At 37.7% G+C, this 26,058-nt stretch overlaps 1 protein-coding gene across 3 annotated transcripts in view; it reads left to right on the top strand.

The window, feature by feature from the left end:
* Nucleotides 1-26,058, top strand: part of KITLG (KIT ligand) — a 96,592-nt gene that overhangs the window by 45,613 nt on the left and 24,921 nt on the right. For all 3 annotated transcript variants that reach the window (XM_070454309.1, XM_020900245.2, XM_020900244.2), the window contains exons 3-4: nucleotides 6,332-6,394; nucleotides 24,088-24,258. In XM_070454309.1, the coding sequence (XP_070310410.1) occupies nucleotides 6,332-6,394; nucleotides 24,088-24,258 (234 nt within the window). The remainder of the gene's footprint in view (nucleotides 1-6,331; nucleotides 6,395-24,087; nucleotides 24,259-26,058) is intronic.

Raw genomic sequence — 26,058 nt, 5'->3', positions numbered from 1 at the left:
ATAGAATTACCACTGCATTAAAATGGAGGATTGGAGTCTCTGAGTCTTCCTATTTCTAAGTATATCTTCCCTTTAAAAGCAGAGGTCCCCCATAGTTTTGTTTGACCATTGAAGAACAATGGTTTGATAGCTGGATAGTTTTTAAAGTTGATTTTTTATTAATTTGCTGTATTTAGCATTTAACTTTCTGCTCCTGCAGTCAGTAGATTTTTTTTTTCTATTTAAAGCTAAATTTTGGACTTAAACAGTATTCAAAGCACAAAGTATATTAGAAATAATATTTGTAAAAACTGACTAGCTATGTTGCCAAGCATATCAGTCTTATCATAAAGAAAATGTTGTTCTTCCTTTGTCAGATAAACCACTTAGGTACAGTATCCCCTGCTCTTTGACTTTTTTACAGCAGATATTATTGTGTGAACATCCAAGCACCATGCAAAACCCTGTCTGTGGATTCTCTGTTTTAGTCATTGCAACCTTAGGAGGTAATGATTTTGTCCACCCATGTATTCTTTACCGTCTGGGTCAAAGGGAAGCCTGACTAATGCACCAGTGTATTGACTAGGCAGCTGAAGCCTAGTGATGGTTAGTAACCTGATGATTCTCACCTGGAAACTGGGAGATGAATAGAGGTATGAACCCATACCTGCCCATCTCTGGAACATAAGAACCCAGTTCATAATTTATGATGTCTTATGTCAGTATCAACTGCAATTTAAGAACTATCATTCTATCCTCTTGAATTGTATTTCCTAGGTAGAAGTCACCTTATAATATGATTAGGAAATTGTAAATTAGTACTACTTAACAGGAGTCATCATCATAAGGTGTGTTTATGAAGCAGACCAACATTTTAAAATTAATTTTTATTGGAGTATAGTTGCTTTACATGTTGTGTTAGTTTCTGCTGCATAGCAAAGTGAATCAGTTATACATATACCCCTCTTTTTTAGATTTCCTTCTCATTTAGGTCATCACAGAGCATTTAGTAGAGTTCCCTGTGTTAGATGGTAGAGACCAAATGTTTTTAATCTCTTTTATTTGAAGGAGACAAGGATCATCTAAACTTATTTAGGTATTCTTCACTGAGAAAAGATGACCTAGAAAGTCTTATGAGTTGTCATGTTAATTTTTTCTAAATCACTAATTGAGTTATTATTTAAAAAAGAAAAAAGCAATTGACCTGGTTAGATTTTTAGTCAGTACTAACAAAAAATGGCTTACAAGGGGAAATAAAAAGGCAAAAAGCCTTGTTCTGTGTTATTTCTGAAGACTGAATAACCAGTGTTACAGTAAGCTGTGGCAAGAGAGTAAACTGGGATATTACTGGGGTATTTTAAGTACAGCATAGAAGGCTTTTTTGCTCTAAGAATCAGCAGTGATTCTTAAACTTCTGTGGGTCTCAGAGACTTTGAGAACTGGACTCTTTCCTCAGAAAGGTCAACTATGTTCACCATTTTATGTAGGGTCAAGGGAATCATGAGTTACTATCAGTGCATTTTGATTCTTATCAAGATCTTGACAGAAAGAGCTAAGACAAGTATCTCACCAAGGATGTCCAAAAAGCCACTGATTTCACAAGACTGAGAGACCTCGATGACATTTGAATCTTGAGATCCAAAGCTTTTAGATCAGTGATCTAGAGAGGGAGTTAAATGTTCTGACTTTGAGTTCTTTTTTTCCCCAAGTCCAAATACCTGCAAGGCATGATAAGCAGCCAATGACTGTTTGGCTTGCAAAGACTTTTTCTTGGCTGAGTTTCCAGTATTTCTACATGCTATTTCTCTTAAGCATTTCCCCCCTAGTGTCACTGAGTATGATCAGTCCTTAAGATATCCAAAGAAATGAAAAGATAGCAAATGGGCCTGTCTAGTAATAGAGTAAAAGTGAAAGTGTTAGTTACTCAGTTGTGTCCGACTCTTTGGAACCCCATGGACTATAGCCCACCAGGCTCCTCTGTCCATGGGATTCTCCAAGCCAAAATGCTGGAGTGTGTTGCCATTCCCTTCTCCAGGGGATCTTCCCTACCCAGGGACTGAACACAGATCTCCCGTATCCCAGGCAGATTCTTTACCATCTGAGCCACCAGGGAAGCCCATCATATCACAAAATGACTTGTTTTGGAAGTTTTATGCATTTTCTAATCTGGCACAATATTTAAATCCTCACACTCCAAACCATTTCTTTGATTGGACTAACTTGACCTTTGATAAATTTTTCGTCAATTAGGGTCTATTTCATTTTAATTTTTTTTTTTTTTTTGGTATTTCGGTTTTCATTTTAATTTTTGCCCTGAACTTATTTTACTAGGACAGTTAGGTTTTCAAAATCTATAGCCTTGGTTGTGTATCCATATAACCTTCCCAGCAGGATGCTTCCTTGGGATCTAAGCCTCATCTCTGCTTTTTCAGCTTCTAATCTCTGTAGAAATATTTAACGCATGTTCATACTCTCCTACTGGTCTTCTAAACTGCCCCTGGTCTCTCTTCGCTTCAGTCCATACTTCCAAACTAACCGTCCTAAATTGGCTGTGATGTTTTCCTCCTGCTTAAACACATTCCATGTAGCACCACTGCTTACATGAGGAAGCTAAATCTGACTGAATTCTTAGTAATTTTCTCCTTCCACTTCATCTTACAGATGGGGGTAGAGGTTCATAGGGAGGAAGCGATGTGCCTAAGACAGGAGTGACTTGTTGTAGGGATCTAGTGGTGGAACTGGTTTTGCTGAACCTTACTGCTTTCCCACTTGGCCTCCGTGGCCCAACATTCAGGTCCCTCACTGATGTGGGTCTCCTTGTGTATTTCTTATCTCCTACCGCTGGAGCCTGAATGATCCGTCCCTGGTCTACCATGCCTTTGTCTTTGAAGATGTCCCTTCCTTCCTATATTTAGAATGTGCCTCTCCCTTGCAATTAATAAGTACTTGTTCACACACAACACTAAATAACTAAGTATTTTAAACAAGTTACATTTATCCTTGTATAGTCTTAATAAATCCACCAGCTCAGTTCTGTGATTCCCATTTTACCTATGTGGAAATTGAGGCTAAAGAAGATTTGGTAAGTTGCCCAAGATCTCTGAATTAGCACGTGGCAGGACCTGGATCCAGCCTGAGCAGTGTGTCCCCAGGACCTGTGCTGTGAGTTCTTCATCAAAGTAACTGCCTCGAAGGAACAGCTTATCTTCCTAGTTCCAGGCCAAAGGCTCTCTCTACTCTGAAATTTCTGCAGTGTTCATCATACATAAGAGAAACCGAATTTATCACAAGGTTATCTCTGCTTTTTGGATGCTATTCAACATACTATGAATGCTTAGAAAGTAATATAATAATTCATGAAGTGGCCATAAAAAATATACAACTTGACTTCCTAATTTCTCTTCCAAATGTGATTGGAAATGAACCAATGCAATCCAAGAAAGTAATAACGTGGAGACTGATCGACAGATAACTGCTGAGACCAGCGCTCAGAGCCAGGATTTGTGTGCTCACTCGCACCGTGTACCCCTCATGTCTGTGACCCTGAGATGCAAGTTAACCCTTCTGAGCCTCCATGTGTTATTCGGTGAAATAGGCCCAATGATATATATCTTGGTTGTGGCAGAGACTGTGTACCAAAACTTGTTAAAATTTTAAAGCATTTTTCAAAAATAGTATTCAGCTCCATTAGAAACTAAATATCAGTAAATCAGTTTAAGGCAGAAGTTATTATGATATACCACCCCCCCCCCCCACCATGTGGTAAGGAGGTTTCTTTGACTTCTTTGCACCAATTTTTACATGTAAATTATTAATAAAACAGAATTGGCCAGTCTATCTTTTAACATTTTCTCTGCTCTCTTGGTACATATTCAGATCCTAAGTGTTCTGGACACTAATTTGGTCAATTCTATATTTATTTTCCGATGATGTTAATTGTGCTTAAGGAAGGGGGCTAGATTGTCAAGCACCTGTATTCAGAACACCCACCATTTTGTGCCATGCTTCTCCATCTGGAATGGCCTTCACTTTCCAGGTTGGTTTGTAACAAAACAGAACATTGCTGCTCATTCTGATTCTAGCTTTTATACCTGTGAAGCTGTCCGCTCTGTTTTCCACCGGGGCTTACATAAAATGATGAGGTCTGTCTGCTTTTCAAATACGGAGGTGAAGATCCACAAGACAAAAGAAATCATGGAAGCAGGGTGGGAAGTTTGACCAAGAGAAAGAACGTTAATGTAAAAAGTCACCCTTCTGTAGTGGCCCAGATGTGTTCTCAGTAAGCAGTGCAGACTTGACTGTTTTCTTGGGGGTGGCAGGAGGAGGGATGTTGGTGAGTCTCACAAGTGGAAAATATCTAGGACAAGTGTGCAGAGTAGCTGGGTGACCATGTGTAGTTTAGCTGAGGGGTAACGGAGGCCTGGCTGTCGGAGACCTGAGTTCTAGTCCAGACTTGACAGGTAGCAGTCGTGTGACCTCAGTCAAGTTACCTGACCTCTTTGAGTCTTAAGTTCTTCATTCATTAATTTAGCAATACTATGTGAAAGTGATTCTGAGGGTTGGATGCGATCACACAACATAAGCCCATAATTAGCGCAGTGCTAAAACATGGTAAGTATTTGGTAAGTGTTAGGCTGGAGGCTGAAATGAGTGTGAGGTGGTTCCATTGGATGTTGGATGTTGATGGGATTATCTACTCCCTTGGCTCCCCTCTGACTGCATATGTCTTTACCTAGATTCTTTTCTCAGCAAATTGTTCTCAAATTCTAGAAGCTATTGGCAAAGCCAAGAAGAAACATAAGGGTTGTGTTCTGGGAGTCTTGTCAGAGATGAACTAGCCTGAAAATATGCACAAGGTACTAGCTCACGATGGAGAATAGTGATGATTTTAGAAACAGGGTAAAGTGGATAATGAGTCTGCCAGAGCAGGTAGACCCATTGAAGATATAATGGAGCAAAACCACTTTTTTACATTGTCTGTTGTTTTAAGACCCAGCGGGCTAAGTCATTTTATACATAAAATAAATGGGCCATATTCTACAGAAGGAAATTTTAACTATGCTGAAGGGTGAGATGTCAGAGCTGGTGATATGTAGGAAAGGGGACAAGTGAACCTAAAACTCTGTAACTTACTAGAACTTGTGCCTTGGAAGTCAGTTTCCAGTATAGCTCTCAGTAAAGAATATGGATTGATTGTTTATGATAATTGGCACACTCATCTAAATTCTTAAATTAACTCTTAGACACGGGTACTTTTTTTTTTTTTAATTGGAGGACTACTGCTTTACAATATTGTGCTAATTTCTGCCTTACAACAATGTGAATCAGCCATATGTATGCATATATCCACCCCCACCCCGCCCAGTCTCACCCCCCTCCCCATCCCTCTAGGTCATCACAGAGCTGCCAAACCTAGCTCCCTGCTATATAGACGATTCCCACTAGCTAGCTGTTTTATACATGGTAGTGTATGTAGGACATGGGTACTTTTATCTCCACTTTACAGATGAGAGAAACCAAAGCAGAGTTTAGATTTGTTCTAAATTCCCTGGTTCTAAATCAGGTGCTTGTTCAACTTATGCCACAGTGACTGATGGAAATGGGTTAGATATTTTTTGAAAGTCTTTAAAAGAAGCTAGTTAAACATTTGAGGCATCTCACACGTTCAGTCCCAGGCAAGTAGGTTACATGATATCACAAAACTGAATCTTTCTAAATTAATTAACTGATAAAGCATTTGCAGCTTATAAGTATCATTGTTCTTTTGAAATTTAACACTTTTTTTTCCTAGGATTAACATAGAACAGTAGTTCTCTAACTTGAGCACACCTGGATCACCAGAATCACCTCCAGAATCACCTGGAGGACTTGTTTAGGAAGATTCAGTAGGTCTGATGTGCAAAGTCCGAGACTTTGCATTTCTAACAGGTTCGTTCCCTGGTGCCGTTGACACATCACTTGGAGAACCACTTATGAGGAAAAAACACTGCGTTACTGATCCTTTGGAGGAACAAATAGGAAAGCAGTCCTGAAGGGAAATTCCAAGACCACAGATGGAAGCTGAAATTCAAATCATGTTTCCAAACTCAGTAGATTATAGTTAGCCACCCATAACTGAATTTGGAATAAAAAAAGATTTGTATTATTACTTCATTTCTGGAGAGTGCTTTTGATTGCAGAGGGAAATCAAGAATGAAAAATCACTCTGTATGTAAATGTTGAAAATCAGTGGTAATTTAAAAGCATACTAGGTTTGCAGGTGTTTTTCTCTAAGCCACTAAAAACATGTGATTAACTGATGTGTATGGATTTTCTTACAGATATTTTTTTTTTTTTCTTTTGGTCTCTGTAGGTGGCAAATCTTCCAAAAGACTATATGATAACCCTCAAATATGTCCCCGGGATGGACGTTTTGGTATGTAAGCTGTACATTTCTGGGTTTCGTTGTGGTAGCTGACAAAAGAAATGGGGTCATTCATATTGAGATAGGAAGTTATCTGCCATTTAAGAGTTTGCTAATTGTCAGAATTTGAAGAAGGTATCTTTGGAATTTGACTTGTATATTTATATTTTTTCCTCAGGCAACTGCTAAACTTTGGTTTGGGGTGAACATTTCAGCATGTGTCTTACCCATATACTCCCAAAGCACATAAAATCACCTTCTTTATAGCTAGCCATTGACTTCTCTTTTTCTTTCAGCCTTCCTCCAAACAAAGGCTCAAGTGTAAAGTTATGAAAATTATTTTCATACCTGAAAAGGTCCTATATAAGTCTCCTATTTAATTTGAGAACACAAAATGTTTTATCTCTGAATTTATTTGCAGTGTGATTGATTCTTCAAAATTTACAATAAAAATGTAGCTATGATTATAGGTATGCTTTTATGATGGTAACCAAGAATGTTCATTGATTTTCTAATTACGTAGTGTTAGTATTAAGGCATGAAGAAATGTTTCACATATAGGGACTAATGTAATGCCTGTGGACTCATCACATAACTTGTCAGATGTTACCATTTTGCGATATTTGCTTCAACTGTATTTTTTAATTGGAGTATAATTGCTCTACACTGTCGTTTCTGCTGTACAATGAAGTGAGTCAGCCATGTGTATACATGTACCCCTTCTCTCTTTGGACATCTCTCCCACCTACCTCCACCCCACCCATCCCGGTCATCACAGAGCACCAAGCTGAGCTCCTTGTGCTTTATATAAACAGCAGGCTCCCACTAGCTATTTTACATATCTGTTTTTTTACATATCTATATTTTACACAGCTATCTGTTTTACATATGGTAGTGTATATATGTCAATCCTAATCTCCCAATTCATCCTACCCTTCCTCCCCGTCCCTCTCTTTCCCCTCATGTCTGCAAGTCCAATCTCTATTTCTGCATCTCTATTCTTGCCCTGGAAATAGGTTTCAAATGTACTTTTTAATAGTGAATCATGATAAATATAATTAAAGCCCCGTATATGCCTCTGTCCTATACCCTTAAGTACCATTTTTTCTCTTAGGGAGAGCTTATCTTTTAGGAATAAGTATTCTGAGCTGGAGTTTCTCATTGCAATGCATGTTTTTAGGGCTTGACATGAGGATACCATCCCCTTGGAATTGTGTTGAGTGTAACAGCCCACAGTAGCCCTACTCTTTCTTATACTTTGATAGCAAACTCTACATCCATATATAAGATACCGTATTTTTGCATATTTTCATATTTTATGTTGATACCTTCATAATGCATGTATCACTTTACAACTTGCTCATATTTTGCAACATGCCTTTAACACATAATATGTTCCACGTTGATTCACTTTAACTACCGTACTGTGTTCCTTTGAGTTAATTTAAAACCACTTGGGTTACTCTCTGCTCTGCAAATTGATATCTTTCTATAACACCAAAAATACTTACTACACATTGACTTCTTGCAAGCTGACTTTGAGTCCTTTCTGTGGACACATCCATCAAAAGTTCAAGTGTGTTAATAAGCACGTCACTAAATTGTTGTTGTTCAGTTGCTAAGTCGTATCCAATTCTTTGCAACCCCACGGACTATAGCACGCCAGGCTTCCCTGTCCCTCACCACCTCCCAGAGTTTGCCCAAGTTCACCATTGAATCTGGTGATGCCATCCAACCATCTCATCCTCTGTCACCCTCTTCTCCTTCTGCCTTCAATCTTTCCCAGCATCGGTCTTTTCTAATGAGTCAGCTCTAGTATCAAGTGGCCAAAGTATTGGAACTTGAGCATCAGTCCTTCCAAAGAGTAATCAGGGTTGATTTCTTTTAAGATTGACTGGTTTGATCTCCTTGCAGTCCAAGGGACTCTAAAGAATCTTCTTCAGCACCACAGTCAAAAGCATCAATTCTTCAGCACTCTGCCTTCTTCACTGTCCAGCTCTCACATCTGTACGTGACTACTGGAAAGACCATGTGAAAGTGAAAATCACACAGTTGTGCCTGACTCTTTGCAACTCAACAGACTGTAGCCTGCCGGGCTCCTCTGTCCATGGAATTCACCAGGTCAGAATACTGGAGTAGGTAGCTGTTCTCTTCTCCAGGAGATCTTCCCAACCCAGGAATCAAACCAGGGTCTCCTGCCTTGCAGGTGGATTCTTTACCAGCTGAGCTACCAGGGAAGCCCTAGACTTCACTATATGGACCTTTGTCAGCAAAGTAATATCTTTGCTTTTTAACACACTGCCTAGGTTTGACATAGCTTTCCTGCCAAGAAGCAATCATCATCTAATTTCATGACTGCAGTCACCATCCACAGTGCTTTTAGAGTTCAAGAAGAGGATATCTGTCACTGCTTCCACCATTTCCCTTTCTATTTGCCATGAAGTGATGGGGCTGATGCCATGATCTCAGTTTTCTTTAATATTGAGTTTTAAGCCAGCTTTTTCAGGCTCCTCTTTCACCCTCATCAAGAGATCTTAGTTCCTCTTCAATTTCTGCCATTAGAGTGGTATCATCCACATATCTGAGGTTGTTGATATTTCTCCTGGCAATCTTGATTCCAGCTTGTAACTCATCCAGCTCAGCATTTCACATGATGTGCTCTGCATATAAGTCAAATAAGCACATCACTAAGTGCTTGTGCTTAAAAAGTCTTCCAAACTTTGTAAGGTTGTCATTTCAAGGGCATTCTCTTGAAAGGCATATTTCTTGTCATTAGTCCATGCTAAAATCTTTACTATCTACTAAATTCCTTAGAATTCCTTAGAACATCTACCTTCTTGTTGAACCAGTTATATCCTCTTTGTTGACCTAGCAAGTCTAGGTCAATGTTGGTCCTATTGAATAAGGGAAGTTCTTGGGACATAGTAATGTAAATCTTTTAGCAGCCTGAACCTTAATTAATCTAATCATCTGCTCACTTAGCAAGTATTTGTTTAGGGAAAACTATGGAGCCAGCGCTTTATGAGACACTTTAAGAAACAAACAAACATAAATCAATTAACCTTACGTTTAAAAACTAGTAATTATGGGGGTGGGGTAGCTGGCCTTTTCATAATGCTTTTCTATTTGCAAAATGATTTCACATGTTTATCTCCTTGGATGATTAAGAAAAATAGGAAAGCAGGATGGCTACTGTGATTCTTATTATACAAATGACACCCTGAGCTTCATAAGCCAGAAGCATTTTGACCAAGGTTAAACAACTAAAAAGTGATAGTCTTAAAGAGAAATCCTAGGTCATCTGACTCTTAGCCCTTCATGTGGGTATCTATTAATGGCAAGCTAAAGTGTTCTCCTCAGTGAAGCATCTAAGTAATAAAGACATACCCTGTTCCTGACCATGGAAGCACTTAGGCTGGGACTGCCAAACTCATTTAAAGATGTCATGCAACTCTCTGAAAAACAATGTGTTAAACTGAAAATAGCAAAATAGATTCTTCTGTGCTGGTATAATCATAGATTGTGCCGAATCATAGACTTGAGTATTGTCTGGTGCTAACAAGAGCTAAACATAAAAATAAAACTGATTCATAGCCACCTATTTTTTCCCCCTTGTTTCTGTAATTGAGAAAAGTCCACTATTATTTGGTCCTGGCACACCATCCTGGCACAATTGGAGGAACTGTGTTCTTGGCTACCACAGTTGGCAAGAAAAACAAACCCGAACATAGCCTTTGGGTAGAAACAGGGGGCCGTATGCTTTGTTTTACCTTCATTTAAAAATGTTAGTTTCTTCCAAGACCTGAGGAGTTTCCCAGTGGAGAGAGGCTCAGGCTTATTTGTCAGTGGTTGGAGTCCAGGCAGCCTTATCTTTTGTCTTTAAACAATACAGGGTGGAGTGGGAGCCTGAACGGGTACCAGAAAGATTGTCTGGGGCCAAACCAATAAAATTCTGCTGGAGGCCCTGAGCGGAAGAAAGCTCTAGAATAGAATACTTTTTTTTTTAAATCTGCTGAACACTCCTGAAAAGGGGAGTTTACTTTTATAAGTGCCTTTTTAGAAAATTACCCAGCAGATTGTCTCTCACAAATAGCCAGGTATGATCCACTGGTTGGTATTTAAATCTAACAATAATTACCAATTTTAGTTTAAACTCTTTGAAACTATAATATTGTCAGACTTAGGATTTCCTTTAAATTCTTAGCCTAAAAATCCTAAAAGTTTCTGATCCTTTTCACTTTCTAGTCATGTTGTTGTAGAAAGAACATAAATTGAGTTGCTGAATCTGCAGTCATTCTGACCTCTCAAATGATATCAACTATGAGTTACTTGTGGTATTTGCATAATAAAGTTAATCCACTTTTAGTTAAATTACATACTTACCACTTTTTATCTAACTTTTTAGTTGAAAATACTTTCAAATTTACTGAAGGTTATAAGAATATTCACCCATATACCTTTTAATACAGATTCAATTGTTTTTAACATTTTGCTTCATTTGCTTTATAAATGCTTGCCTTCTGTATGCACCTATCTAAACCCCTTGAGTAAGTTGTACACAAAATGACTGTTTACCCCTAAATACTTAAGTGTGTGTTTCCTATTTTCTCTTACATAACCACAGTTGTCCACTTGAATAAATTTAGCAGTAACTAAACTACTTCAATCTGTTGAAAATTTTTCAAATTTTTCAAATTTTTCTGGCACATTTTTCTTCTGGTACAAGATCTAATCTAGCATCATGATTTGCATTTTGATACTATATATGATCGGCAGAATAATGGTCCCCCAAAGATGTCTCATGCTGTGACTATATTACCTTCCATGGCAAAGAGATTTAATTAAGGATCTGAGGATGGGGAGGGTATCCTGGGAATATCCAGGTGGACCCAATCTAATCACATAAATCCTTATAAGAGGGAGTTCAGGAACCTGAGAGAAGATGTTACACCACTGGCTTTGAAGATGAAGGGGCCACAAGCCAAGGAATGTGGGAGATCCCTGGCAGCTAGAAAAGACAAGGAAGAAGATTCTTCTATAGAGCCTCTAGAAGAAACACCATGTAATCTGTGGTCACTTTGATTTCAGCCTGTTGTTGTTCAGTCACTAAATCCTCTCTGATTCTTTGCAACTCCATGGACTGCAGCACGCCAGGCCTCCCTGTTCCTCAAGATCTCCCAGAGCTTGCTCAAACTCTTGTCCATTGAGTCAGTGATGCCATCCAACCATCTTGTCAGAATAAGCATTCCAAGGTGTGATGCTTAAGGAATGATGTGTCCTCTAGTTATCACACCCAGAGGCACTCCCCAGTAGTTATCACACCCAGAGGCACTCCCCATAGCGCTGATTGTTTTAACCTCCTGGTTCAGGTGTCCCACTATTCCTGTGTATTTACTCATTAACAACTAAGCAGCAATCTTTGGGAAGATACTTGAAGACCATGTACATTTCTTCATCAAAGTTTCTCTTGTAGATTGATTTTTACATGAACCAGTCTTTACTGTCATGTCAGTTTTTATTTTTTTTTTAAAGTCAAGGTTAAACAAAGAAGTCATTGGCAATACATGATGTTATTCTAAAAATATGGCTCCCAGCTATCTTCCCTTTGCCGCACCCTTCCTCCCTTCTGGACGATTTCACTTTCTCAACTATTCATACCATTTTTTGCTGGTCTGCCCCCTCTGGGTCTTGTCATCTCCCTCACCAGTCAAGGATTTATTACTTGATATTTCAACTCTTCTTTAAAAGACAGAGTGGTTCTTCAAAACAAATACACCTGGTCATTTTATCCCTCCTCTTCATATACTTTGAGTGGTTGTTCTTAGGAAAAGAAGCTCCTTAAACATGGCCTCCAAGACTCTGTTGATCTGGCATCTTTCCAGATTCTTTTTCAGTCCTGCAGGCTTACATGTTCCTTACATGTTCCTTTCCTGCATGTCCTTCTCTGAACCTAGTGTGCTGGTCAATCCTTTTCTTTAGATAACTCCTCTTTCACTTTCTTTTTTTTTTTCTTCTATGATTTTTCTTTTTTTTTTTTAAATTTTTTAAATTGAAGTATAGTTGATTATTTCTAGGAGATAGAGGACAGGGAAGCCTGGTGTGCTGCCGTCCATGGGGTTGCAAAGGGTAGAACACAACTTAGCGACTGAACTACAGTAGTTGGTTTATAAATGTTGTGTCAATCCCTGCTATATAGCAAAATGATTCAGTTTTACATATATATTCATTCTTTAATATTTTTTCCATTATGGTTAATCGAGAGTATTAGATATAGTTCTCTGTGCTGTACAATAGGACCTTGTTGTTTATACATTCTAAGTGTAATAATTTGCATCTACCAACCACACATTCCCTCCCCGTTTCCTGGCAACCACAAGTCTGATCACTGTGCCTGTGAGTCTGTTTCTGTTTCATAGGTAGGTTCATTTGTGCCATATTTTAGATTCCACATATAAGTGATATCATGATATTTGCCTTTCTTTTTCTGACTGACTTAACTTGGTGTGATAATCTCTAGTTTCATCCATGTAGCGGCAAATGGCATTACTTTGTTCTTTTTTATGACTTACTAGTATTCCGCTGTGTTTATGGACCACATCTTCTTTATCCATTCCTCTGCTGATGGACGTTTAGGTCGTGTCCCTGTTTTGGCTATTGTAAGTAGTGCTGCTATGAACTTAGGGGTGCATGTACCTTTTTGAATTGTGGTTTTGCCCAGGTATATGCCCAGGAGTGGGACTGCTAAAATCATACGGTAGCTCGATTTTTAGTTTTCTGAGGAACCTCCATACTGTTTTCTACAGAGGCTGCACCAACTTACATTCCCACCAACAGCATAAGGGAGTTTCCTTTGCTCTGCACCCTCTCTAGCATTTGTTGTTTGTCTGACAAATTCATTTTCAATTTCACTTAAGGAAGCCTTCGCTCTCATTGAGGAAGCCATACCCTCATATTAGAAACTTTTAACAGTACTCCTCAGAATGGTAGTGCTTTTGTTTAATTGTGCAGTTATTTAGTTGTAATCTTCTATTTACCTATAAACTTCCTGAGGGCAGCAATTGTTTAATTTTGCTCATCCATCCTCACTGTCCAAAGTATGACTATTATTGTTCAGTTGCTCAATCATGTCTGACTCTGCAACTGCATGAAATGCAGCATGCCAGGCTTCCCTGTCCATCACTATCTCCTGGAGTTTGCTCAAACTCATGTCCTTTGAGTCAGTGATGCTATCCAACCATCTAATCCTCTGTTGTCCCCTTCTCCTGCCCTCAATCCTTCCCAGCATCAGGGTCTTTTCTAATGAGTGGGCTTTTAGCATCACATGGCCAAAGTACTGAAGCTTCAGTATCAGTCCTTCCAATGAATATTCAGGGTTGATTTCCTTTAGGGTTGAATGGTTTGATTTTCTTGTTACCCAAGGGACTCTCAAGAATCTCCTCCAGCACCACAGTTTGAAAGCATCAATTCTTCAGTGCTCAGCTTTGTTTATGGTTCAACTCTGACATCCTTACATGACCACTGGAAAAACCATAGCTTTGACTATACAGATCTTTGTTTGCAAAGTGATATCTCTGCTTTTTCATACACTGTCTAGGTTTGTCATAACTTTTCTTCCAAGGAGCAAGTGTCTTTTAATTTTGTGGCTCCAGTCACCATCTGCAGTGATTTTGGCACCCAAGAAAACAAAATCTGCCACTGTTTCCACTTTTTCCCCATGAAGTGATGGAACCAGATACCATGATCTTAGTTTTTTGAATGTTGAGTTTTAAGTCAGCATTTTCACTCTCCTTTCACCTTTATCAGAGGCTCTTTAGTTCCTCTTAGCTTTTTGCCATTAGACTGGTATCATCTGCATATCTGAGGTTGTTGATATTTCTCCTGGCAATCTGGATTCCAGCTTTTGAGTCATCCTGCCCTACATTTCACATAATGTACTCTGCATATAAATTAAATAAGCAGGGTGACATTACACAATGTTGACATACTTCTTTCCCAATTTTGAACCAGTCCATTTTTTCATGTCTGGTTCTAACTGTTGCTTCTTGACCTGCATTCAGGTTTCTCAGGAGGCTGGTAAGGTGGTCTGGTATTCCCATCTCTTTTTTTTTTTTTTTAATTTCTTACCATATTTTTATTTTTATTTTTTTCATTTATTTTTATTAGTTGGAGGCCAGTTACTTTACAATATTGTAGTGGTTTTTGCCATACATTGACATGAATCAGCCATGGATTTACACTGGTATTCCCATCTCTTGAAGAATTTTCCACAAGTTTTTTGTGATCCATGGAAGCAAAGGCTTTAGCATAGTCCATGAATCAGATTTCTTTTGGAATTCCCTTGCTTTTTCTATGATCCCAGCAGATGTTGGCAATTTAATATCTGGTCCCTCTACCTTTTCTAAATCCAGCTTATACACCTGGAAGTTCTTAGTTAGTTCACTTACTGCTGAAGCCTAGCTTGAAGGATTTTTTAAGCATAATCTTGCTAGCATGTGAAATGAGCACAATTGTATGGTAGTTTGAACATTCTTTGGCATTGCCCTTCTTTGGGATTGGAATGAAAATGGACCTTTTCCAGCCCTGTAGCCACTGCTGAATTTTCCAAATTTGCAACATCATCTTTTAGGATTTGAAATAGCTCAGCTAGAATTCCATCACCTCCACTAGTTCTGTTCATAGTAGTGTTTCCTAAGGCCCACTTGACTTTGCACTCCAGGATGTCTAGCTCTAGGTGAGTGACCACACCATCATAGTTATCTGGTTCATTAAGATCTTTTTTTGTACAGTTCTTCTGTGTATTATTGCCACCTCTTCTTAATCTCTTCTGCTTCTTTTAGGTCCTTACCATTTCTGTCCTTTATTTTGCCCATCTTTGCATGAAATGTTCCCTTGGTATCTCCAACTTTCTTGAAGAGATTTCTAGTTTTTCCCATTCTACTGTTTTCCTCTATTTCTTTACATTGTTCAGTTTAAGAAGGCTTACTTGTATTTTCTCACTATTCTCTGGAACTCTGCATTCAACTGGGTATGTCTCGGCAAAACTCTGTTAGCATTTGCCCTGCTTCTTTTGTACTCAATGTATGATAGGAACTTATGTGCTGAAAGTGAAGATGGAAGGAAGGAGGGAAGTTCTCTAACATGTAATCACTTGTAATTTCCCTGAGGTACCAATCAAATAGAATCTGTAAGATGATGATGATGCAGTGAATGACTGTAACTTACCACACAGTATTCGCACCTCAGTGTTTTACTCATCTTCTTTTAGATATGTATGCGTTTTGTAAAAAGTTTTAGGTCTACAAGGAATATCATGCTATTTTGAGAAATCATGATTTCCATGAGCCTTCTGTTATGCTACTACTTTTAATTGAGTCATTTTCTTAATCAAGAACTTTCTCATTGTTCTCAATGATGGAAGGCTGAAAGCCAGATTCCTGAGTCTGATGTTCATAACCTTCCATAATAACCTCCTTGCCCCACCCCAACCACCTCATCTTAATGCCCATTATTCTGCAACACAAACTCGTCACCCAGTCAGGTGCATCCCACCCTCCTAGAATCAACTTGAACTGAAAGTGTTAGACGCTCAGTCTTGTCTGACTGTTTGTAACCCTATTAGCCTGCCAGGCTCCTCTGTCCATGGAATTCTCCAGGTAAGAATACCAGAGTGGGTTGCCATTCTCTTCTATTCTTAATTCCAAGACTGGATGGTATAGCTTGCCTTTGCTGGGAATGTTCTTTCCTCTCCCACCCACTCATCCAAATTCTATCCAGAGAATTATGCAGTATCCTGGGACTGAATGCATTTTAATGGTCATCTCCTCCAAGGTCAGCTTAAGATCCCTATTTCTCATAAGACCACTTCTTACTGTCCCAGACATGCCCTCTTCCCTGTATCATTGGCCAGTGAAAACTGAAACCACCCCAATCTGTGCTGCTGGGTGCTCGGGTGGGACAAAGTGATGTGGTATCTGTTCTGTGGACCTTATCTGTTACTTTATTATCTCTGAATTTCTATAGAATTTGTCTCGAAACTAATCATTTGGGGTAGTTGATCATGTATTGCTTACACAGCTATTTGTGTCATGGATCTGTCTCATAGTATTGTTGTGAGAAATGATTAAATGTGAAAAACCCAAGATATAGTGTACATGCAATAATTGTTCTATGTCCTCACAATTATTTTGTTGTTATATTTTCTCTTTTTACTGTATTTATCTAAAGATTAGGGACCAAACCTTTGTTGTATTTCCTTACCATTTGAGCAGGTCATAGCTACTCAAAAACTACTTACCAGTAAACATTTAACTGCTGGCCAAAAAAATGTCTGATTTATAAATCTTGAGGGAGCCTACCTTATTTGTTTATATTCCTTTGGTTCTCGCTAATAGTAATGAACTCAAGCTTCACCAAAAAAAAAAAAAAAAAAAAGTCCCATTACTGTAAGGATAGTGAAGAATAGCGTTTCAAGTCAAGGGGAGGGATGCAGGCAGGCCTCATGAAGGGACTCGATCCAGGATTGGGAAGCCTGCAGGTTTTCCTTTCCCTTCTCTGCATCTGCCGCGTTCTGCTTCGCCTGTGCAGGATTATTGTGTGTTTTCAGTCACCTGGTGGCCTAACGGCTGGCCCAGAGCTCCCACACTTACATATTACAGTTTTGACCCTGCTCAGACCGAGTTATCAGTTCTTATCACTACTACCTATTTGGGGGAGGGACTTTCCGATCGACGCCACCACTGGCCAGTCAGCTGAGGCTGCTTTGTAATTGTGGATCCTGAGGATCCACCCCTACGATTCGAAATACTTCCTATGGAAACGGAAGTCAGTCAGGTAGACACTGTACTTGTCTACTTCTAGCTCTCATATAGTATATCTTTCAAAGAAATAAGCATAAAATCTTAGGTAAATGAATAAAACATAACATTAAATACTATTTTTTAGGTGGCTCTTTTGTATACTCAAACTACAGGGCCCATCTTAATAAGTAAGTGACTACATTATGATACTTTCAGAACATCTAGACCATTACTACCTGAAAAAAATAGCATAGAAGCCACATGTTAAGTTGCTCAGTCGTGGACTGTAGCCCACCAGGCTCCTTTGTCCATGGGATTTTCCTAACATGAATACTGGAGTGAATTGTCATTTCCTCCTCCAAGGGATCTTCCTGACCCAAGGATCAAACCCGTGTCGGCTGAGATCTTGGCAGGCAGATTCTTTACCACGGAGCCACCTGGGAAGCCCAGAAGCCACATATGTAATGTTATATTGTCCAGTAGCTTCATTAAAAAAAAAAAAGGAACATGAAAAAGTGTAATAACGTTTATTAGTCTATTATATTCAAAATGTTATCAATGTACCTTGTAAACATATAAAATTATCAACATATTTTAATTTTTAATATTTATTCAGAATCCACTGTGTATTTCATATCTACAGTACACTCTAGTTCAGACACAAAATTTTCATCAGAAATATTTACTCATTTAGATTTTTATAAAATTGGCAATTGAAAACACAGATTCACATACCTAAGCTTTTCCAAAAATTCTTAGAAGTGTTCCAGTCACCAAATCAGGTAATGATTTTTTAACTTTCAATGTGTTGAATTAGTTAAGCAAAATTAATATTTTAGTTCCTCAGTCATCCTGGCCACATTTTGAGTGATGCGTAGCTGAAGGTGGCTAATGGCCCCTCTTTTGGCTCACACAGATTAGACAGAGATATTTTAGAGACAGAGAAAGTGATGCTCTGAATAGATTAAGTGACTTGCCTAAAAATCACAAAGTGTATTAACGGAGTTAGGACTAGACTCAGCCTCTAGTTCATCAGGGCTGCCCTCATCTCCCACACTGACCTTTCTCCCTGGTGCTATTTTGTATCTGGCTCAGAGGCCATTTATAGGCCTGCCTGGGGAAACAACATGTATTTATAGTGTTTGGACTGATTACCATCTTAATCAGATTGAGGTTTCTACTCGCTTTAATTAAAGCGAGAAAATGCAGTTAGATGTCTGCAGTGAACACTGAAGACCCAAATTAATTGTTTAGAGAGAGGACTAAAATAAATCATGACAAACCCCAGCTCAAAAAAGGAATTAAGATTTTGGAGACTCTACAGCCTAACATGAACACACAATATTTTACAGTGTTTTTTGTAGGAATGTTTTAAATCTGCCTGCCCATGAAATGTTCGAGACTGGCAAGGAGTATCTGCTTTCTAGTCCTAAAAGTAAAAACTAGAAGGAGTAAGGAGAGTCCATTAAAGTCAATTGGTGGTGATGGTTTAGTCGCTAAGCTGTGTCCAACTCTTGTGACCCCATGGACTGTAGCCCACCCAGGCTCCTTTGCCCATGGGATTTCCCAGGCAAGAATACTAAAGTGGGCTGCTATTCCTTTCTCCAGAGGATCTTCCTGACCCAAGGATCTAACCTTGGTCTCCTGCATTGCAGGTGGATTCTTTACCAGCTGGGCCACCAGGGAAACCCACCGAAAGCAATTAGCACTTGCTATTTGGTTCCAACAGTTACTGGAAGAAATCTGGCTCCTATAATATAGTTCTGGATTCATTGAAATGATACAGAGCCATTTCTAATTCCTAAGTAATCTCTTAATTGAGTTTAAGGACCAGTGTGTCTCGTCCAGAAGCGGCATCACATGAGTCCTGGAGAAGCCAGCAGAAGACAGGGCAGCTGTGTGTGTTTTGACTGTATTTACTGATGAGAAAGAACTAAGCAAGTGCTTGGGAGTCTTGGTTTCTAATATTTGTTTTAAGTTTGTTGTGTAACCTTGGTGAACCACTTCACTGCTCAAGACCTTCCTTGATTTTCCCATTTATGAAATTGGTGGGACTGGACCAGGTGGTCTTTTAGCATTTCTTCCAGATCTAAACCATTGCAATTCTAGTGGCATGGTGCTAGATTCTTTTTGACTGATCAGCCAGGAGGTAAATGCTGGAAGCACAGGAGGAAAGAAAGGAGCGCTTTGAGCCTGCGGACATTCATACTTCTCATTCTGGCAAGATTGAAGGTTGACACACATTAAAGAAAACAAAACAGACATAATCAAACTGGGCGGTAATGCTGGTAATTAGATTAGTTGGATTAGAAGATGGGGTGGAAGACTCATTATGAATATTCCTCAGAAGCCTCATAGTTTATGAGCCAGGGCTTTGTTCCCTCAGAATCTCTAATGGGTATTTTACCCCAGCTCCTTTGTGGAGAATTCCCTCACAGTGCACTTAACTCCATGAGGCTTCCTGATGAAGCAGACACGTCTCTCTCAAAGAACAGTTACTAAATGGAAAAGCAGTGCCAAGTACATCCATGAAGACACATTAGTGTGTGTTTTGTCCACTTTCAGATTCTAGTACCAAAAGGCTTCTGGACTGCTCTTGGAGACTCTTCATCTAAGACTGATGCAGAATACTGTGTCAAATGTTTTCAGCTAATAAACCAGAACAGTTTCTTAAATGAAGCAGGGGATGGAGAGAAGAAGGCAGGCCAGATTTAGCAAGTCTCTCGGATGTTTTTATTTCAGCCACAGTCTCAAATTTACCAGTTCTGGGTCTGCAGAGATATTATATCACACATCCTGTGAAATTCATGTATCATCTATTTTAAATTTGTGTGAATGTGTGAGTTTTCATTGTTGGTTTTTGGAAATGGTCATATTCTTAATTATGTTTAGAATGCTTTCAATCATAGTTTTCTTTTTAATCTTATCATTAATTTGGTGCTTATGGTACTTTAAAATCCTTAGGAAGTTCATAGTTTCTACCCAGATCTTCTGTGGTGGTGGCATGCGAGCAGGTCAAGGACACTGATTTAATTCAGTTAGCATTCTAGAATGATACATGTTATATATCATTTATATATACACACACAAACATGAATAGAAAGCATATGTTGCTCCAATAATCCTAAATAGAGCTGTTATAATTGATCCAGAAAATGTAAGACAGAGGCTACCAAAAAAGAAGGTAAGAAATTAAGAGTATGAAGTTAAGGAAAATCCAGACAAGTTTTCCCTTTCACAGCAAAAAACTATATTTCTTTTTGTGTGTATATGGGTGAATAAAACATTACATTATACGTACTTCAGGAATTTGAAACATACTCTTTACATCCTCTTTGACGTCCTGTCTGACTCTATCAACTTTACTGATCTTTCACATTCTTCTAGTGAAATAGAGAACATCATTTATATCTTACATTCTTCTAATATATATTGTGAGTTAATAGCTATGAATATAAAACTAGTTTAAAATGGTCTCTGAAAGATGAGTGACAGTAATGCCTGTTTATTAAGGTAAAGGAAAAATTTAAATTTGTGAATTGTACACTTTTAATTACCTATTTCCTAATCATAATAATCTTGTGAGAGTTGAAAAACAGACTTCATATCATCTCACAAGTGAAATATTTAGGTCACTGTGTTTTGCTGTCTGGAAATCATTGACTACATTTAATTAAAAAGAAAATGCATCACTGCTTGATGTTCTAGTCAAGGCTGGTTTCCTTTCTTGTCGGCAGACAAGTTAAAACTGGCTGATATTTAATATTGTTTACCTCAGTTTTATCTTTCCTAAATTCAATAAACTTTAAAAGCTAAAATATAGCTTTTAAACAGATTAGTGAAAAGAAATAACTTTGAATTGATTATATAGTCTTTTCCAATAAAATTATGCAAGAATGTATAATGAATGAAATACAGTTAAAGGTGTTTAGAAATGTAGTTTTCAGCAGTGTAGTCTCGATGTTTATGTCAAATATCAATGAATTTTTCATAACCTTAAAGGGGCAGATATTAGGCTAGGATTCGATTATAGGATTTCCATGATTTGACAGTAAGAAATTACAGGTTTAGGGTTGAAAATGTTTCTGGGAAAAGTTGATTGCTTGGACTGTTGATTAGGTATGTGAAAACAAGGGTGGGTGGCCATGGGGCAAGCAGTCATAGCTAAATAAGAACTTGAATGAGGAATGTAAACATAGAGTTCAGTTGAAGATAGAGATAAACAGAAGTGACAGCAAGCACCCCAGAGTTCCCAGTTTAAAACTAAGAAACATATAAACAAGCTCCTCTCTGCTTTAACCACAAAAAAAGCAACAAACAGACAGAAAGCAAAAAGAAAAACCTACCTGTTCATTTAAGGCACAGACCACAGTACCTTAATTCAGAATAGGGGAATTTGATTTTGGTTCCTATACATCAGAGGATCAGAGAGAAGGACAGGTGAGCTTATTCATAAAGTGGAGCAAGGACAGAGTTTGAAAAGATTAATACCTGAGCTGTACTTGCCATGGAAAAATTTGCACAATTTCAGTGGGATGAACTAACAGGTGAAGGCTGTTCTACCATATAAATGCTACTAAAGTAGTATTTACAGAATGTACTGTTTCCCATATCCTAGGAAATCTGCCCCTTGCTGATAGGGATGACTATCTAAAGGCAATGGGTTGCTGTCTAAATGGAAGGAAGCTTGGGAGAGCAATCAGCCTCCAAAGAAAGACTGACAGCTTGTAAAGAGACTTGTTAATGATGCAAATATGAACTCGCATGTGCTTTAGATAACACAATTTAGATAACATAATTTTATATAACAAAGAGTTCATTCTCAGCATATTTTGGAAACACTTAGTCTTTGAGAACTTGCTTGGTGAGTCAAATGAAATGGCCAAATTGAACTAATTCCCACTAGGAGTTTGTTTGTTCTACTTATCTGAAGCCAGAGCCAACACTCCCTAAAAGTTTTGAATGGCATTTAATGCTTCCAGAAATTGCAACGTACCTATCTGTAGAGAAACCAGTTTCCTCTTTGGCTGGGTCATGTTAATTGAAATTGTTCTATTAAATAAATATAAAATGACTCTCTTATATAATTTGGAAAACACGATTTACATGACTTTCTCCCACATAGATATTCTGCTGTTAAGTAGAAAAATAAAGTGTAGTGGGTTTTAGTTGTTTTACATGGCATCGGTTACCCTCTCTGATTATGTATTTTTATTACAATAGAAATAATTTAAAATTATGTGAGATTTTAAGAAGCCAAGACCATTTTACCTTTGTCTAATATCTATATTATTTTTTCATTATAACATTTTAACAGAGTTAAAATTATAAATAAGAACCTAGACTTCAAAGTTCTTTATGAGAGAACAGAATATTACAATATACAAAGTATGTAAATTTTCAATTATTATATTTTAAGTGGTGTCACATTCATTTTTAAAAATGTTATAATTTATCCTAATATACTAGGAAAGTTTTCCCTAATAATCTAAACCTTTATTTATCTGCAGCAATGTATAAGAGGGGTTGGCAAACTACACTCTATAGACCAGATCCAGTCTGTTGCTGATATTACATGTACAAAAGAGTTTGTCTTGGGGAATACATGTAAATCCATGGCTGATTCATGTCAATCTATGACAAAAACCACAACAATATTGTAAAGTAATTAGCCTCCAACTAATAAAAATAAATGAAAAAAAAATTTTTAAAAAAGTTTGTCTTTTCACAGATGAACATTTACAGTCTACTTGATAGTAGAGAATGCTTTTAACCCTAAGTGAACAAAAATGTTGACCCAAAATAAAGAATTCCATTCTTCTTATTGCTAAACTTGTGTTATAAAAGAAGCTAAATTATTAATTATGCAGAATAAATTATATCCATTTATAATCATTACATTTTAAACAGTAACAAGAATGGGTGGAAATTCATTTTCTCTTGTATAACTGGACCTACACAATATTCTTGATTTTTGCCTCTTAGCATACAAAGCTTGAAAATATTTGCCATCTAGCCCTTTCCAGAAAATGTGGGACCCTTGTTATGTAGTATTTTTTCTTTTTTTTTTCACTTCTATATCAGTTAAGCAACTAGTTTCTGAGCAACTCCCACATGCCAGACACTATTCTAGGTCTTGGGGACACCACAGGGAACACAATTATTTAAAAACCCTACCCTCATTAAACTTACATTCAAATTATATACCTCATCTCCTCAAAACTACCTTACTTCCATTATCCCCTTTCTACAGGGAGTCAAAATGAGGTTCAGAGAATTTATGTAGCTTGTCAGGATTCTCTCAGTCAGAATTGAACCCAGTTTTGCTTGACTCCAAGGCTTGAGCTTCTAGCCCCACAAATTCTGTACCTGGTCCTGCCGCTAAAACAAAAGTGCTTCTCTCTCAGACCACATTCTGTCAGGGCTATTTTTTTTTTTTTTAACACCCACAGAAACTCAGCTATGAAGAAGCTTTGAAATCTATCAAGATCTTGAGAAAAATAAGCTATTATTGATCCACTGATTCATATTCCAATTCCCCAGAAGACTGGAAGTTCTTTGAAGAATAGGAATCTTTCCCACTATAACTTTTTTTTTAATTTCTCTGGGTCTAAAATTCATTTTAGAATACAGTGAGAAATAAATACTCTTCCATAGAATTAAATTTCACAGTATCTGAACCTTGTCAAGGGCTCTGTCATAATTTTATTTCCATGGAAGGGCAAAATCTTTACCATCAACAATTTCCTCTGATCTTTATGCATTTGGAAATTTTGAAACAGCTGTTAGATATGACTTAAACAGAACCTAAGAACTAACCTGTTCTGATATAAGGAAATCTTTTGTTCAGCAGTCAGTGACTATACTTAAAACAGGTGCTTTGTCTTCTTTTCATTTAATTTCTTACAGCCTAGTCATTGTTGGATAAGCGAGATGGTGGAACAACTGTCAGTCAGCTTGACGGATCTTCTGGACAAGTTTTCAAATATTTCTGAAGGCTTGAGTAATTATTCTATCATAGACAAACTTGTGAAAATAGTTGATGACCTTGTGGAGTGCATGGAAGAACACTCATCTGAGGTAACTTTGTATTGGGACTGCTTTTTATGACTTGTCTCTGTAACCTATGGCTGATGGGTGGTGGCAGGGGACGTGTTTGTGAGATTTTTAGTTTATAAATTTGTAATTTAAAAAATTTTGAAGATGAGCACAGAGAATAAATGTTTATAGTTATATCACAACTGAAATGTATACTAAGACAAATGTTGTCACTTAATATAAAAATAAAATGTATTCACAATGCACTTATAAAAACAACCCTGACTTTATTTCATGGATAAGGTTCTACCAATGTTCATTTACCTTTAAATGGAAAATTGCCTATAATGAACACTTGATCTCTTATCTATAGTAATACTATATCACAACAAAGAAGTGCATTTTAACGTCTTTGGGTCATTTGATGATTAGTTGTCACTTCAGAGTATGGGTCTGTCAGTGCCTTGAGTTCAAAGCATATTAAAGAAGCCATGTACCCACTAGAGATTAAGGATGAGATGCTGGAGGTCAAATCCTGGCTTTGTTCAGTAATAGCTTTGCTCACCTTCTTTACGCATAAAATGGGAACAATAAGAGGAGTTGATGTTACATGATAATGATGAATTTTTAGCCCCAAATTTGGCAAAGTAAAATGTTAACAGTTTTTTTTTTTAATTTTATAACACTGTGTCTATATAATAAATGACCTCTTGGGACACCTGTTTTGGCATAGAGTTCACAAGCCAAGGTTTAGCCTACAGGCCTTCTTGAAGTTCAAACCTAAGGCTTTAACCATGGTGCTGTATAGTAATAGTCTGTCTCCATTCAAATTCCAGTCACTCTCTAAGACCCAACCTCCATCCCATTTGTGCTCTCCAATCTTAAAATCCTCATAATGCCAGTAACCTAATCACTAATTCATCATTTCTACTGTTTTGCTTTCTAATTTCCCAATCAGAATGTATCTTATAATCAATGACATCTTAGAGTTAGCATCCCTTTTTATCATATCAGTATGAATGAAATACTAATGGCAATGATAAGTAGAGGTCACAAAAAGTAAAGTATACCAGACAAGGTGTCGTGAAGAAAATAAGATATGCCCTAGGGCCTGAAAGATGAATTAATTGGTCAATAAATGACAATTTATCTAGAAGAGCATTCCAGATACCAAAAAGTGTACATTTACTAACCATGGCACTTTGGCTAGAACCCAAGAGATTCATACCAGGTGGTATTTCTCAGTTGTTTCAGAGGTTAACATATATAAAACACTTAGAGTAGTACATAGTAAGTGGTACATAGGTGTTAACTCTAATTGTTATTACCTGCGTTTATTTTTAGATAACCATGTTTGAGAAGATCCCCTGGAGAAGGGAAAGGCTACCCACTCCAGTATTCTGGCCTGGAGAATTCCATGGACTGTATAGTCCATGGGATCGCAAAGACACGACTGAGCGAGTTTCACTTTTCATATATTTCTGAATTCCTAAAATATAGCTTTGACTTGTTTGGGGATTTTATAGAAAAATCATACTCTTTTTATGCTTTTGAGACTTGCTTCTTTCACTCCACATTATGTTTATAAGATATCCACATTGATTATTAAAGTTGTAGTTGATTTTTTTTTTTTTTTTACTGTTCATAGAACATTTCATTGATTCAATATACCAGTATTTATTAAACCACTCTCCTGTTGAGTGGTGTAAGAATTTATAAACACTGCTGGCAAGAACTTTCTTAATATGCCTCCTGGTACATCTTGCAAGAGTTTCATTATAGTTACCTAGGAGTGGAATTTCTGGGTCATAGGATGGGAGCATGTCCAACCTTACTAATATC

The sequence above is a fragment of the Odocoileus virginianus genome, chromosome 24 (genome assembly GCF_023699985.2).
Source record: "Odocoileus virginianus isolate 20LAN1187 ecotype Illinois chromosome 24, Ovbor_1.2, whole genome shotgun sequence".
NCBI classification, from domain to species: Eukaryota; Metazoa; Chordata; class Mammalia; order Artiodactyla; family Cervidae; genus Odocoileus; species Odocoileus virginianus.
The sequence above is the reverse complement of the archived record's forward strand: the minus strand, read 5'-3'. Positions and strand labels throughout refer to the sequence as shown.